The 17,275-nt window shown below is 48.1% G+C and overlaps 1 protein-coding gene across 1 annotated transcript in view; it reads right to left on the minus strand.

Annotated features, from left to right (window-relative positions):
- LOC140421435 (uncharacterized) overlaps window positions 1-17,275 on the minus strand; it is a 69,875-nt gene that overhangs the window by 45,320 nt on the left and 7,280 nt on the right. The window contains exon 3 of the mRNA XM_072506144.1: window positions 7,629-7,643. Coding sequence (XP_072362245.1) covers window positions 7,629-7,643 — 15 coding nt within the window. The remainder of the gene's footprint in view (window positions 1-7,628; window positions 7,644-17,275) is intronic.

The following is a 17,275-nucleotide window of genomic DNA, read 5'->3' on the forward strand; positions in this document are numbered from 1 at the left end:
ACGGAATCATGCTGCAGGAGACACACTTGGAAGTGAGTGATCACACTAGATTCAGGAAGGGCTTGATTACCCAGGTCTTCCACTCGGGTTTAGACTCCAAATCCAGGGGGGTGGCAATTATGATCAATAAACGGGTTCTATTTAAGGCGGAGGACACAATTGCTGATGGGGTGGCAGATTCCTTATGGTCTGCGGCAAGCTTGAGGGAATGAGGGTAGTCCTGGTGAATGTATATACCCCAAACTGGGACGATGCAGACTTCATTAAAAGGCTGTTGGGGAAAATTCCCGACTTGGACTCACGCAAGCTGATTATGGGTGGAGATTTTAACACCGTTCTCGACCCCGGCCTAGACCGGTCATGCTCCAGAATGGGTAGGGTCCCAGCAATGGCAAGGGAACTGATCGGTTCATGGAGCAAATGGGGGATGTAGATACATGGAGAGCCAGTCGGCCGATGGGAAAGGAGTTTTCGTTTTACTCACATGTCCATAAAGTCTATTCTAGAATCGACTTTTTCATCATGAGTAGGGATTGTTTAGGTGGGATAAAGGACACGGAATACTCGGCGATCACTATTTCGGACCATGCCCCACACTGGGTTGACTTGCAGGTCTGCAAAGAGAGTTAACTGCGCCCGCAATGGAGACTGGATGTCGGATTACTAGTGGATGAGGGGGTGTGTGAGAGATCTGAGGAAGTGTATGCAGAACTATATGCAGGTCAATGACACAGAGGAAGTCTCAGCAGCGGTCCTGTGGGAGGCGCTGAAGGCGGTGGTGAGAGGGGAATTGATCTCTATACAAGCCCATAGGGATAGAACAGTTCAGAGCGGAAATGGACAGACTGGTCAGGGAGATTCACCAGACGGACAAGGAACATGCGGAGTCCCCGAGGGAGGACCTACTCAGAGACAGATGGAAGTGGGAGTGCTGTGGAACAGCTCAGGAAGGCAAGGGGCGCGGTCTATGAACATGGGGAGAAAGCCAGTAGAATGCTCGCGCAACAACTCCGGAAGAAGGAAGTAGCCAGAGAAATAGGTTGGGTAGCGGATGGTGAGGGAAACAAAGTGGATCACCCAACAGGACTGAACAAGGTGTTTCGGGATTTCTATAGCAAGCTCTATACCTCGGAACCCCCTGAGGGGCCGGAAGGGATGAGGCGCTTCTTGGATGGACTGACCTTCCCTAAAGTGGGAAGGGGGCTAGTAGACGGGTTGGGGGCCCCGATCAGGGCGGAGGAAATACTGGGTGGCTTGAAGGACATGCAGTAGGGCAACCGAATGGATACCCGGTAGAGTTCTACAAAAGGTTCCCGGAGATAGTGGGGCCGGTTCTGATCAGGGTGTTTAATGAGGCGAGGGACAGAGTGACTCTATCCCCGACGATGTCACAGGCCACCGTCTCACTGATACTAAAACGGGACTAGAACCTGGAAGCGTCTGGGTCATATAGGCCAATCTCCCTGATCAATATTAACGCTAAGCCACTGGCTAAGGTCTTGGCGTTTAGAATTGAGGACTGGGTACCGGAGGTAATAGGGGAAGACCAAACTGGGTTCATTAAAGGTAGACAGCTGACAGCCAACTTAAGAAGACTACTTAACGTGATCATGATGCCCCCAGAGGGCAGCGAGGTGGAATTAGTGGTGGCAATGAATGCCGAGAAGGCCTTTGACCGGGTGGAGTGGGACTATTTGTGGGAGATATTGGGACAGTTCGGGTTCGGGGAGGGCTTCGTTGACTGGGTCAGATTGCTATATCAGGCCCCGGAAGCTAGCGTAAGGATGAATAGGACAACATCCGATTATTTTAGACTACACCGCGGGACCAGACAGGGATGCCCACTCTCTCCATTGCTGTTTGCTGGCGATTGCTCTGAGAGCAGCCAGGGGTTGGAAAGGAATAGTCGGGGGGATTGAGCATAGGGTCTCGCTCTACGCAGAAGACTTGCTTCGATACGTATCGGACCCACTGACCGGGATGGACGGTATAATGGAAACACTGAGAGAATTTGGCTGATTCTCTGGGTACAAGCTAAATATGACAAAGAGTGAGATGTTTGTGGTACAGGCGAGGGGCCAGGAGAATAGGTTGAAGGGGCTTCCATTTAGGCTGGTCGGGAAGAGCTTCCGATACTTGGGGATACAGGTGGCGCGAGACTGGGGCAGGCTACACAAGTTAAATTTGACCATGGTGGTGGCGCAAATGAAGAGTGAGTTCCGGAGATGGGATGCACCCCCGCTATCACTTGCGGGGAGAGTGCAGACGGTGAAGATGACGATCCTCCCGAGATTCCTATTTATTTTCCAGTGCCTCCCAATTTTCATCCTTCTTTAAACGGGTTGATAAAATTATTATGGGCTTTGTTTGGGCGGGGAAGTCCCCGCGGGTGAAGAAAGTGATGCTAGAGAGGAATCGCAGCGAGGGGGGACTGACGCTGCCGAATCTTAGCAACTACTACTGGGCAGCCAATATAGCCATGATAAGGAAATGGATGGTGGGTACGGGGTCTATTTGGGGGCGGCTGGAGGCGGCTTCATGCAGGGGCACCAGTCTGGCAGCCCTGGTCACGGCTCCTCTGCTGCTCCCGCCGGCCAGGTACTCCACCAGCCCTGTAGTGGTGGCGGCCCTGTGGATCTGGGGCCAGTGGAGGAAACATGTGGGGGAGGTGAGAGCATCGGTCTCATCCCCAATCTGTGACAACCACCGTTTTACCCCGAGGAACATGGATGGCGGGTTCCGAGCATGGCGAAGGGTGGGGGCGATTTGTTCCTAGAAGGGAGTTTTTTGAGCATAAGGGAGCTGGAGCAGAGATTTGGACTGGCAAGGGGAAAGGATTTCAGGTACTTGCAAGTACCTGATTTCGTTTGCAGATAGGTCCCATCCTTCCCACGCCTCCCACCAAACGGGATCCAGGACAGGGTAGTTTCCAAGGGAGAAATGGGAGAAGGGAGAGTCTTGGACGTCTATAAAGAGCTCATGAGAGCGGAGGAGTCTCAGACACAGGAACTGAAACTTAAGTGGGAGGAGGAACTCAGCGAGGAGATGGAAGACGGGCTATGGGCGGAAGCCCTGAGTAGGGTAAACTCAACTCCAACATGCGCAAGGCTCGGCCTGATTCAATTCAAGGTCGTCCACCGGGCACACATGGCGGTGGCCCGGATGAGTAAATTCTTTGGACTGGAGGACAAGTGTGCTAGATGCGCAGGAGGACCAGCGAACCCTGTCCACATGTTCTGGGCATGTCCAAAATTTAGGAGATACTGGGAGGGTTTTGCGGACTTCATGTCCCAGGTTTTGAAAACAAGGGTGGCGATGAGTCCAGAGGTGGCAATTTTGGGGGTTTTGGAAGACCCGGAGTCCAGGAGGAGAAAGAGGCCGACGCCTTGGCCTTTGCTTCCCTGGTAGCCAGGCGACGAATACTGCTGGCATGGAGGGACTCAAAGCACCCAAAGGCCGAAATATAACTTTCGGACATGGCAAGCTTTCTCGGTTTGGAAAAAATTAAGTTTGCCTTAAGAGGATCAATGACAAGGTTCGCCCGAAGGTGGCAACCATTTATCGACTTCTTTGCGGAGAATTAAACGTCAGCGGGCGGGGGGGATGGGGTGTGTGGTGAGTAGAGTAGAGTAGGGGGATAAATAGGCGGGTGTTTGTGAGAGATGACTTGTTTTTTTGCACTATGTTTCTAGTGATAATGGCACATTACTGTACACTGTGGCTGTTTACAATGCCAAAAATACCTCAATAAAATTGTTCATTAAAAAAAAATGAGAAGGCAGACTATTAGCTGAATGGCCATAAATTACGAGGGGAATGTGCATTGAGACCTGGGTGTCCTCGTACACTGGTCACTGAAGGAAAGCATGCAGCTGTAGCAGGCGGTAAAGAAGGCAAATGGTATGCTGGTCTTCATTGCGAGCGGATTTGAATACGGGAGCAGGGATATCTTGCTGCAATTATATAGGGCCTTAGTGAGGCAGTACCTGGAATATTGGGTGCAGTTTCGGTCTCCTTAGGAAGGATGTTCTTGCTCCAGAGGGAGTGCAGCAAAGGTTTACCAGACTGATTCCTGGGATGGTGGGACTGACGGACGAGAGATTGAATCAGTTAGGATTGTATTCGCTGGAGTTCAGAAGAATGGGGGGTCTCATAGAAACCTATAATATTCTAACAGGACTTGACAGGGTAGATGCAGGAAAGATTTTCCCGATGGTGGGAGTGTACAGAACCAGAGGTCGCAGTCTGAGGATAGGGGGTAAACCATTTAGGACAGAGATGAGTAATTTCTTCAACCAGAGAGTGGTGAGCCTGTGGAATTTGTGACCACAGGAAATAGTTGAGGCCAATACATTGTATGTTTTCAAGAAGCAGATGGATATAGCACTGAGGGCGAAGGGGATCAAAGGATATAGAGGGGAAAGCGGGATTAGGCTATGGAGTTGGATGGTAAGCCATGATCATAATGAATGGCGGAGCAGGTGCAAAGGGCCAAATAGTCTCATCCTGCTCCTATTTTCTATGTAATCCCTTCCCACACTAAGAGCAGCTGAATGGCTTCTCCCCAGTGTGAACTCGCTGATGTCTCTGCAGGTTGGATAACAGTGTGAATCCTTTCCCACAGAGGGAGCAGGTGAAAGGCCTCTCCCCAGTGTGAACTTGCTGATGTTTCCGCAGGGTGGATGAATCAATAAATCCCTTCCCACACTTAGAGCAGATGAACGGCCTCTCTCCAGTGTGAACTCGCTGGTGTCTCTGCAGGGTGGATGAATCAATAAATCCGTTCCCACACTGAGAGCAGGTGAATGGCCTCTCCCCAGTGTGAACTCGCTGGTGTGTCTGCAGGGTGGATAACTGAGCGAATCCCTTCTCACACTGAGAGCAGGTGAACGGCCTCTCCCCAGTGTGAATTCGCTGGTGTGCCTGCAGGGTGGATAACCGAGTGAATCCCTTCCCACACCGAGAGCAGGTGAATGGCCTCTCCCCTGTGTGAACTCGCTGGTGTGACTGCAGGGTGGATAACTGAGTAAATCCCTTCTCACACTGAGAGCAGGTGAACGGCCTCTCCCCAGTGTGATTGCGGCGATGAATCTCCAGCAGAGTTGGGACTCTGTATCCCTTCCCACAGTCCCCACATTTCCACGGTTTCTCCATGTTTTGGGTCTCGTGTCTCTCCAGATTGGACAGTCAGCGGAAGCCTTGTCCGCACGCAGACCATGTGCACTGTCTCTCCTCACTGTGAATAGTGTGATATTTTTTCAGGCTGTGTAACACCTTGAAGCTCTTTCCATAGTCAGTTCACTGGAACATTCTCACTCGGGTGTGTGTTTTGTGGGTCTCGGTGCTTTTCCAGTCACACTGATGTTTCCAGTCAGTTCACTGGGACACCCTCACTCGGGTGTGTGTTGTGTGGGTCTTGGTGCTTTTCCCATCACACTCACATTTAAAATGTTTTGAAGCTGATAGATCAGACAAACATTTCTCCTTCTCACCGATGATATTCAGAGCCCGATGATATTCAGATCAGAAGGAATCGAGTGAGTTTGTCACATCAAGATGTGATGTTTGAGATTTCTGTCTATAATTCCTCCTCTTCCAATATCCTTTAAATACAATTTACAAAAGTCATCATTGTTAGTACGGGATAGAAATTCAGAACAGACAATTCTAGTTCCTATGGAACATTATTTCCTCTCTCGCTCTCCAAAAGCTGTAAATCTCCATCCCACACAATCTCCCTCCATTCTCACTCTGCTGTATCTAATATTCACCCTCCCAATTCTCCTGAAGGTACTGATTCATGTTGATTGACAGATCCAAGCTCAGCTCACTGCTTCCTGACCAGGACACAGAGATTACGTGACACCATTGTTTAAAAAAGGAGGTAGGCAGAAAGCGGGTAATTATTGGCCAGTGAGCTTAACTTCGGTAGTAGGGAAGATGCTGGAATCTATCATCAAGGAAGAAATAGCGAGGCATCTGGATGGAAATTGTCCCATTGGGCAGACGCAGCATGGGTTAATAAAGGGCAGATCTTGCCTAACTAATTTAGTGGAATTTTTTGAGGACATTAACAGTGCGGTAGATAACGGGGAGCCAATGGATGTGGTATATCTGGATTTCCATAAAGCCTTTGACAAGGTGCCACACAAAAGGTTACTGCATAAGATAAAGATGCATGGCATTAAGGGGAAAGTAGTAGCATGGATAGAGGATTGGTTAATTAATAGAAAGCAAAGAGTGGGGATTAATGAGTGTTTCTCTGGTTGGCAATCAGTAGCTAGTGGTGTCCCTCAGGGATCAGTGTTGGGCCCACAACTGTTCACAATTTACATAGATGATTTGGAGTTGGGGACCAAGGGCAATGTGTCCATGTTTGCAGACGACACTAAGATAAGTGGTAAAGCAAAAAGTGCAGAGGATACTGGAAGTCTGCAGAGGGATTTGGATAGGCTAAGTGAATGGGCTAGGGTCTGGCAGATGGAATACAATGTTGACAAATGTGAGGTTATCCATTTTGGTAGGAATAACAGCAAAAGGGATTATTATTTAAATGATAAAACATTAAAACATGCTGCTGTGCAGAGAGACCTGGGTGTGCTAGTGCATGAGTCGCAAAAAGTTGGTTTACAGGTGCAACAGGTGATTAAGAAGGCAAATGGAATTTTGTCCTTCATTGCTAGAGGGATGGAGTTTAAGACTAGGGAGGTTCTGCTGCAATTGTATAAGGTGTTAGTGAGGCCACACCTGGAGTATTGTGTTCAGTTTTGGTCTCCTTACTTGAGAAAGGACGTACTGGCACTGGAGGGTGTGCAGAGGAGATTCACTAGGTTAATCCCAGACCTGAAGGGGTTGGATTACGAGGAGAGGCTGAGTAGACTGGGACTGTACTCATTGGAATTTAGAAGGGTGAGGGGGGATCTTATAGAAACATATAAGATTAATAAGGGAATAGACAGGATAGATGCGGGCAGGTTGTTTCCACTGGCGGGTGAAAGCAGAACTAGGGGGCATAGCCTCAAAATAAGGGGAAGCAGATTTAGGACTGAGTTTAGGAGGAACTTCTTCACCCAAAGGGTTGTGAATCTATGGAATTCCTTGCCCAGTGAAGCAGTAGAGGCTCCTTCATTAAATGTTTTTAAGATAAAGATAGATAGTTTTTTGAAGAATAAAGGGATTAAGGGTTATGGTGTTCGGGCAGGAAAGTGGAGCTGAGTCCACAAAAGATCAGCCATGATCTCATTGAATGGTGGAGCAGGCTCGAGGGGCCAGATGGCCTACTCCTGCTCCTAGTTCCTATGTTCGATTTGAATAGGAGCAAGAGTAGGCCATTCGGCCCACTGAGTCTGCTCAACCATTCAATGCGATCCTTGGCCGATCTACCTCAGCACCATTTTCCCACACAATCCCCATATCCCTCGATATCTTCAATATCTAGAAACCTACCAATATTTGTCTTGAACATCCCTGATGACTGAGGCTCCACATTCCTCTGGGGTAGAGAATTCCAAAGCTTCACCACATCCTCATCTCAGCTTTCTCTCTATTTTCCTACCTGTTGTCCATAACCCTTAACTCCATTGTCAATAAAATATCTGTCAAACTTGTGCTTTGATATAGTCAATGACCCCCAGATAGGGGCTGTTTAGCACAGGGCTAAATCACTGGCTTTGAAAGCAGACCAAGGCAGGCCGGTAGCACGGTTCAATTCCCGTACCAGCCTCCCCGAACAGGCCCAGAATGTGGCGACTAGGGGCTTTTCACAGTAACTTAATTGAAGCCTACTAGTGACAAGAAGCGATTTTCATTTTTCAGATACAACTGGTCCCTATGAAAGAGAAATCCAAAGACTAACAACCCTCTGAGGGAAGAGATGACTGGAAATCTATGACATAGCTGCAGTCTTATCATAGATTATCATAGAATTTACAGTGCAGAAGGAGGCCATTCGACCCATCGAGTCTGCACCGGCTCTTGGAAAGAGCACCCTACCCAAGGTCCACACCTCCACCCTATCCCCATAGCCCAGTAACCCCACCCAACACTAAGGACAATTTTGGACACTAAGGGCAATTTATCATGGCCAATCCACCTAACCATATATATATCAGAAGACGAGAAATAATAATGAATTTACTTTATTACAAACTGCAAATAATATATCTAATCTGTGCCATGTAACAACACGAGACATATCTCGGTCCATTATTAATTTACTGTCCCCTGAAATGTCAGCCATCTCCTGGGGAACCCACCCCTTTAATTGTGAACATCAGGAAAGAGACAATCCTTTTTTAAAATAAATTTAGAACAACAAAGAACAGTGCAGCATAGGAACAGGCCCTTCGGCCCTCCAAGCCCGTGCCGACCATGCTGCCCGTCTAAACTAAAATCTTCTACACTTCCGGGGTCCGTATCCCTCTATTCCCATCCTCTTCATGTATTTGTCAAGTTGCCCATTCAACGTCAATTTTTTTTTTCCAATTAAGGGGCAATTTAGCGTGGCCAATCCACTTAGACATGGGGAGAATGTGCAGAGATGTGCAAACACCCCACGTATAGTGACCCGGGGCTGGGATCGAACCTGGTCCTCGGCACAGTGAGACGGCAATGTTAACCACTGCACCACCATGCCACCAGTGACCACCCTTTTAGTCAAGACAAATAAATGCGTCAACCTGTTAAGGAGATGTGTGGGAGGAGTTGGAAACACTTTGTGGAGCTGCAAATCTGCATGAATTTTATCCCCCCCCCAATTATAATATAATAATCTTTATTGTCACGAGTAATTAGCACTGCAATCAAGTTACTGTGAAAATCCCCTAGTCGCCACATTCCTGCCCCTGTTCAGGTACACTGAGAGAGATTTCAAAATGTCCAATTCACAACAGAAAGTCATCCCAAGGAGGAGGAAACATGCTAATGGAGGGCAAGGCATCCATGGTTGAAGAGGGAAGTCAAGGACAGCAAATGAAACAGCATACAATTTGGCGAGGATTAGTGGGAAGCCAGAGGATTGGGAAGCCTTTAAAAGCGATCAGAGGACAACTATAAAAGCAATAAAGGAAGATGAAATAGAAGTGCAAGCTAGCTAGTAATAAGTGAAGATATGAAGAGTTTTTTTCAATATATAAAAGGTAAGAGAGAGGCAAAAATAGACATTGGACCACTGGAAAATGTGGCTGGAGAAGTAATAATAGGAAACAAAGAAATGGCAGAGCAACTGAACAGTTACTTTTCATCAGTCTTCATGGTGGAAGACACGTGGGATGCCAGGGATCCAGGAGAATCAGGGGGCCGAGGTGGGTGCAGTGGCCATCACTAAGGAGAAGGTTCTGGGGAAAGGTCTGAAGGTAGATAAACCACCTGGACCGGATGGGTTTAGAACCCCAGGGTTCTAAAAGAGATAGCTGAGGAAACTGTTGAGGCATTGGTGGTGATCTTTCAGAAATCACTGGAGGCAGGAAGGGTCCCAGAGGACTGGAAAGTGGCTAATGTAACACCGCTGTTTAAGAAGGGAGGAAGGCAGAAGATGGGAACTTCGAGGCCGGTTAGCCTGACTTCGGTCATTGCTAAGATTTTGGAGTCCGTTATTAAAGCTGAGATCGCGGAGTATTGGGAAGTACATGGTAAAATAGGACTGAGTCAGCACAGCTTTGTCAAAGGGAGGTCATGTCGAACAAGTCCGTTTGAGGAGGTAGCATGGAAGATAGACAAAGGAGAACCAGTGGACGTGATTTATTTAGATTTCCAGAAGGTCTTTGACAAGGTGCCGCACAGTAGACTGTTAAATATGTTAAGAGCCCATGGTGTTAAGGGTAAGATCCTGGCATAGATAGAGGATTGGCTGGCCGGCAGAAGGCAGAGAGTGGGGATAAAAGGGTCTTTTTCAGGATGGCAGCCGGTGACTAGTGGTGTGCCTCAGTGGTCTGTGCTGGGACCACAACTTTTTCCAATATACATTCATGATTTGGAAGAAGGAACTGAAAGCACTGTTGCTAAGTTTGCACATGATACAAAGATCTAAAGGGGGACAGTTAGTATTGAGGAAGCACGAGGGCTACAGAAGGACTTGGACAAGCTAGGAGAGTGGGCAATGAAGTGGCAAATGAAATACAATGCGGAAAAGTGTGAGGTTATGCACTTTGGAAGAAGGAATTTAGGCATAGACTATTTTCTAAATGGGAAAATGTTTCGGAAATCAGAAGCACAAAGGTAATTGGAAGTCCTTGTTCATGATTCTCTTAAGATTAACGTACAGGTTCAGTCGGCAGTTAAGAAGGCAAATGCAATGTTAGCATTCGTGTCAAGAGGGCTAGAATACAAGATGAGGGATGTGCTTCTGAGGCTGTATAAAGCTCTGGTCAAACCCCATCTGGAGTATTGTGAGCAGTTTTGGGCCCCGTATCTAAGGAAGGATGTGCTGGTCTTGGAAAGGGTCCAGTGGAGGTTCACAAGAATGATCCCGAGTGGCCTAATTCTGCTCCTATGTCTTATGGTCTAATCTCCTGTAAAAGGAGTTTCCAAAATCCATCGCAGTCAGTCCTCCTCCTGCTCCCTGGTCCAGGATGACCGCTCATACACGCCGCTGCACACTGACCCTCGTTGTCATCAGCAGTCCCTTGATTTGAGGGCAATGTCTACTCACGTGTTGTGAGCTTCTGCCTTGGGTCTTCATGTGACTCATAGAATCATAGAATTTTCAGTGCAGAAGGAGGCCATTTGGCCCATCGAGTCTGCACCGGCTCTTGGAAAGAGCATCCTACCCAATGTATGTCCCTGTCAGGCAGGGAAGAGATGGTCGAGTGAGGGAACCATGGTTGACAAGAGAGGTTGAATGTCTTGTTAAGAGGAAAAAGGAGACTTATGTAAGGCTGAGGAAACAAGGTTCAGACAGGGCATTGGAGGGATACAAGATAGCCAGGAGGGAACTGAAGAAAGGGATTAGGAGAGCTAAGAGAGGGCATGAACAATCTTTGGCGGGTAGGATCAAGGAAAACCCCAAGGCCTTTTACACATGTGAGAAATATGAGAATGACTAGAGCGAGTGTAGGTCCGATCGAGGACAGTAGCGGGAGATTGTGTATTGAGTCTGAAGAGATAGGAGAGGTTTGAACGAGTACTTTTCTTCTGTATTTACAAATGAGAGGGGCCATATTGTTGGAGAGGACAGTGTGAAACAGATTGGGAAGCTTGAGGAAATACTTGTTAGGAAGATGTGTTGGGCATTTTGAAAAACCTGAGGATAGACAAGTCCCCCGGGCCTGACGGGATATATCCAAGGATTCTATGGGAAGCAAGAGATGAAATTGCAGAGCCGTTGGCAATGATCTTTTCGTCCTCACTGTCAACAGGGGTGGTACCAGGGGATTGGAGAGTGGCGAATGTCGTGCCCCTGTTCAAAAAAGGGACTAGGGATAACCCTGGGAATTACAGGTCAGTTAGTCTTACTTCGGTGGTAGGCAAAGTAATGGAAAGGGTACTGAAGGATAGGATTTCTGAGCATCTGGAAAGACACTGCTTGATTAGGGATAGTCAGCACGGATTTGTGAGGGGTAGGTCTTGCCTTACAAGTCTTATTGAATTCTTTGAGGAGGTGACCAAGCATGTGGATGAAGGTAAAGCAGTGGATGTAGTGTACATGGATTTTCGTAAGGCATTTGATAAGGTTCCCCATGGTAGGCTTCTGCAGAAAGTAAGAAGGCATGGGATAGTGGGAAATTTGGCCAGTTGGATAACAAACTGGCTAACCGATAGAAGTCAGAGAGTGGTGGTGGATGGCAAATATTCAGCCTGGATCCCAGTTACCAGTGGCGTACCGCAGGGATCAGTTCTGGGTCCTCTGCTGTTTGTGATTTTCATTAATGACTTGGATGAGGGACTTGAAGGGTGGGTCCGTAAATTTGCAGACGATACGAAGATTGGTGGAGTTGTGGATAGTGAGGAGGGCTGTTGTCGGCTGCAAAGAGACAAAGATAGGATGCAGAGCTGGGCTGAGAAGTGGCAGATGGAGTTTAACCCTGAAAAGTGTGAGGTTGTCCATTTTGGAAGGACAAATATGAATGCGGAATACAGGGTTAACGGTAGAGTTCTTGGCAATGTGGAGGAGCAGAGAGATCTTGGGATCTCTGTTCATACATGTTTGAAAGTTGCCACTCAAGTGGATAGAGCTGTGAAGAAGGCCTATGGTGTGCTCGCGTTCATTAACAGAGGGATTGAATTTAAGAGCCGTGAGGTGAAGATGCAGCTGTACAAAACTTTGGTAAGCCCACATTTGGAGTACTGTGTACAGTTCTGGTCGCCTCATTTTAGGAAGGATGTGGAAGCTTTGGAAAAGGTGCAAAGAAGATTTACCAGGATGTTGCCTGGAATGGAGAGTAGGTCTTACGAGGAAAGGTTGAGGGTGCTAGGCCTTTTCTCATTAGAACGGAGAAGGATCAGGGGCGACTTGATAGAGGTTTATAAGATGATCAGGGGAATAGATAGAGAGTCAGAGACTTTTTCCCCGGGTGGAACAAACCATGACAAGGGGACATAAATTTAAGGTGAAAGGTGGAAGATATAGGAGAGATATCAGAGGTAGGTTCTTTACCCAGAGAGTAGTGGGGGCATGGAATGCACTGCCTGTGGAAGTAGTTGAGTCAGAAACATTAGGGACCTTCAAGCTGCATGGATTACGGTAAAATGATACAGTGTAGGTTTATTTGTTCTCAAGGGCAGCACGGTAGCATTGTGGATAGCACAATTGCTTCACAGCTCCAGGTTCCCAGGTTCGATTCCGGCTCGGATCACTGTCTGTGCAGAGTCTGCACATCCTCCCCGTGTCTGCGTGGGTTTCCTCCGGGTGCTCCGGTTTCCTCCCACAGTCCAAAGGTGGATTGGCCATGATAAATTGCCCTTAAGTGTCCAAAATTGCCCTTGGTGTTGGGTGGAGGTGTTGAGTTTGGGTAGGGTGCTCTTTCCAAGAGCCGGTGCAGACTCAAAGGGCCGAATGGCCTCCTTCTGCACTGTAAATTCAATGATAATCTATGATTAATCTAGGAATAGAGGCTAGAAATAGGAAGATAGAGCAGACAAACACGTGGCTAAACAGCTGGTGTAGGAGGGAGGGTTTCGGTTATCTGGACCACTGGGAGCTCTTCCGGGGCAGGTGTGACCTGTATAAGATGGACGGGTTGCATCTAAACCGGAGAGGCATAAATATCCTGGCCGCGAGATTTGCTAGTGTCACACGGGAGGGTTTAAACTAGTATGGCAGGGGGGTGGGCACGGGAGCAATAGGTCAGAAGGTGAGAGCGTTGAGGGAGAACTAGGGAATATGGACAGTGTGGCTCTGAGGCAGAGCAGACGGGGAGACGTTGCTGAACACAGCGGGTCTGGTGGCCTGAAGTGCATATGTTTTAATGCAAGGAGCATTACGGGTAAGGCAGATGAACTTAGAGCTTGGATTACTACTTGGAACTATGATGTTGTTGCCATTACAGAGACCTGGTTGAGGGAAGGGCAGGATTGGCAGCTAAACGTTCCAGGTTTTAGATGTTTCAGGCGGGATAGAGGGGGATGTAAAAGGGGAGGCGGAGTTGCGCTACTTGTTCAGGAGAGTATCACAGCTATACAGCGAGAGGACACCTCAGAGGGCAGTGAGGCTATATGGGTAGAGATCAGGAATAAGAAGGGTGCAGTCACAATGTTGGGGGTATACTACAGGCCTCCCAACAGCCAGCGGGAGATAGAGGAGCAGATAGGTAGACAGATTTTGGAAAAGAGTAAAAACAACAGGGTTGTGGTGATGGGAGACTTCAACTTCCCCAATATTGACTGGGACTCACTTAGTGCCAGGGGCTTAGACGGGGCAGAGTTTGTAAGGAGCATCCAGGAGGGCTTCTTAAAACAATATGTAAACAGTCCAACTAGGGAAGAGGCGGTACTGGACCTGGTATTGGGGAATGAGCCCGGCCAGGTGGTAGATGTTTCAGTAGGGGAGCATTTCGGTAACAGTGACCACAATTCAGTAAGTTTTAAAGTACTGGTGGACAAGGATAAGAGTGGTCCGAGGATGAATGTGCTAAATTGGGGGAAGGCTAATTATAACAATATTAGGCGGGAACTGAAGAGCATAGATTGGGGGCGGATGTTTGAGGGCAAATCAACATCTGACATGTGGGAGGCTTTCAAGTGTCAGTTGATAGGAATACAGGACAGGCATGTTCCTGTGAGGAAGAAAGACAAATACGGCAATTTTCGGGAACCTTGGATGACGAATGATATTGTAGGCCTCGTCAAAAAGAAAAAGGAGGCATTTGTCAGGGCTAAAAGGCTGGGAACAGACGAAGCCTGTGTGGCATATAAGGAAAGTAGGAAGGAACTTAAGCAGGGAGTCAGGAGGGCTAGAAGGGGTCATGAAAAGTCATTGGCAAATAGGGTTAAGGAAAATCCCAAGGCTTTTTACACTTACATAAAAAGCAAGAGGGTAGCCAGGGAAAGGGTTGGCCCACTGAAGGATAGGCAAGGGAATCTATGTGTGGAGCCAGAGGAAATGGGCGAGGTACTAAATGAATACTTTGCATCAGTATTCACCAAAGAGAAGGAATTGGTAGATGTTGAGTCTGGAGAAGGGGGTGTAGATAGCCTGGGTCACATTGTGATCCAAAAAGACGAGGTGTTGGGTGTCTTAAAAAATATTAAGGTAGATAAGTCCCCAGGGCCTGATGGGATCTACCCCAGAATACTGAAGGAGGCTGGAGAGGAAATTGCTGAGGCCTTGACAGAAATCTTTGGATCCTCGCTGTCTTCAGGGGATGTCCCGGAGGACTGGAGAATAGCCAATGTTGTTCCTCTGTTTAAGAAGGGTGGCAGGGATAATCCCGGGAACTACAGGCCGGTGAGCCTTACTTCAGTGGTAGGGAAATTACTGGAGAGAATTCTTCGAGACAGGATCTACTCCCATTTGGAAGCAAATGGACGTATTAGTGAGAGGCAGCACGGTTTTGTGAAGGGGAGGTCGTGTCTCACTAACTTGATAGAGTTTTTCGAGGAGGTCACTAAGATGATTGATGCAGGTAGGGCAGTAGATGTTGTCTATATGGACTTCAGTAAGGCCTTTGACAAGGTCCCTCATGGTAGACTAGTACAAAAGGTGAAGTCACACGGGATCAGGGGTGAACTGGCAAGGTGGATACAGAACTGGCTAGGCCATAGAAGGCAGAGGGTAGCAATGGAGGGATGCTTTTCTAATTGGAGGGCTGTGACCAGTGGTGTTCCACAGGGATCAGTGCTGGGACCTTTGCTCTTTGTAGTATATATAAATGATTTGGAGGAAAATGTAACTGGTCTGATTAGTAAGTTTGCAGACGACACAAAGGTTGGTGGAATTGCGGATAGCGATGAGGACTGTCTGAGGATACAGCAGGATTTAGATTGTCTGGAGACTTGGGCGGAGAGATGGCAGATGGAGTTTAACCTGGACAAATGTGAGGTAATGCATTTTGGAAGGGCTAATGCAGGTAGGGAATATACAGTGAATGGTAGAACCCTCAAGAGTATTGAAAGTCAAAGAGATCTAGGAGTACAGGTCCACAGATCACTGAAAGGGGCTACACAGGTGGAGAAGGTAGTCAAGAAGGCATACGGCATGCTTGCCTTCATTGGCCGGGGCATTGAGTATAAGAATTGGCAAGTCATGTTGCAGCTGTATAGAACCTTAGTTAGGCCACACTTGGAGTATAGTGTTCAATTCTGGTCGCCACACTACCAGAAGGATGTGGAGGCTTTAGAGAGGGTGCAGAAGAGATTTACCAGAATGTTGCCTGGTATGGAGGGCATTAGCTATGAGGAGCGATTGAATAAACTCGGTTTGTTCTCACTGGAACGAAGGAGGTTGAGGGGCGACCTGATAGAGGTATACAAAATTATGAGGGGCATAGTCAGAGGCTTTTCCCCAGGGTAGAGGGGTCAATTACTAGGGGGCATAGGTTTAAGGTGAGAGGGGCAAAGTTTAGAGTAGATGTACGAGGCAAGTTTTTTACGCAGAGGGTAGTGGGTGCCTGGAACTCACTACCGGAGGAGGTAGTGGAGGCAGGGACGATAGGGACATTTAAGGGGCATCTTGACAAATATATGAATAGGATGGGAATAGAAGGATACGGACCCAGGAAGTGTAGAAGATTGTAGTTTAGTCGGGCAGTATGGTCGGCACGGGCTTGGAGGGCCGAAGGGCCTGTTCCTGTGCTGTACATTTCTTTGTTCTTTGTTTGTTCTTTGACAAAGGTTCGGCACAACATCGTGGGCCGAAGGACCTGTTCTGTGCTGTATTTTCTATGTTCTATGTTTAAGCCCACACCACCCTATCCCCATAACCCAGTAACCCCACTCAACCAACCTTCAGGGCAATTTTGGACACTAAGGGCAATTTAGCATGGCCAATCCACCTAACCTGCACATCTTTGGACTGTGGGAGGAAACCAGAGCACCCGGAGGAAACCCACGCAGACATGGGGAGAACGTGCAGACTCCGCACAGAGTGTCCCAGCCAGGAATCAAACCTGGGACTCTGGAGCTGTGAAGCAATTGTGCAACCACTATGCTACTTTGCTGCTCAACAGAGCCGCAGTGCTTTGGACACATGGAACAGGATATCTAATAAGACAGTAATATCTGGAGGACAGGATTGGCTTCCTTTTCTTTCCATCTCGCCCACCGCTTCGCATCAATAAGACATTGGGAGTCAAAGACTAATCCAGTTTGATGGACAAGTTGTCTCCATTCTGAACAATGGGCAACAAGCTCCTCCCACTCATTGAAACATCGCCCGCGACAGAAATGACAAACGCGCATGCGCCCTGATACACATTAAAGATGGCGGCCGTTAACCCGAGCCGAACGTGAAGAGCTGCAGCCCCGCTCGGTACAAATTGGGTCCCGTAAACTTTTGCGAGGTTTGCCATTGCAACAGCTTTACACAACGTTTCCGCCCACTCCCGCTTTCTCTCGCTGCCTCTATACTGTTAAACGCCTCTTACCAATTTCGGATCTGAAGAAAAGTTGCTTCTCCTTCGCCATTACCCACACTGCGCATGCTTCAATCACAGCGGGCCCCGCCCCTCATTCACTCCGATTGGTTGGAGGACCAGCCGCTTTCGGTCGGGAAATTCCGTTCCGCCCCTCCTTTTCCTATTGGTCGGGAGCTGCCGTCAATCACCCGGGCATTGTGACGGTTACAGGTGGTGAGAGTGGCCACAGGCTCAGGTTGACTCGCTGATTGTCCAATAATAACAGT

Source organism: Scyliorhinus torazame, chromosome 5 (genome assembly GCF_047496885.1).
Source record: "Scyliorhinus torazame isolate Kashiwa2021f chromosome 5, sScyTor2.1, whole genome shotgun sequence".
NCBI lineage: Eukaryota > Metazoa > Chordata > Chondrichthyes > Carcharhiniformes > Scyliorhinidae > Scyliorhinus > Scyliorhinus torazame.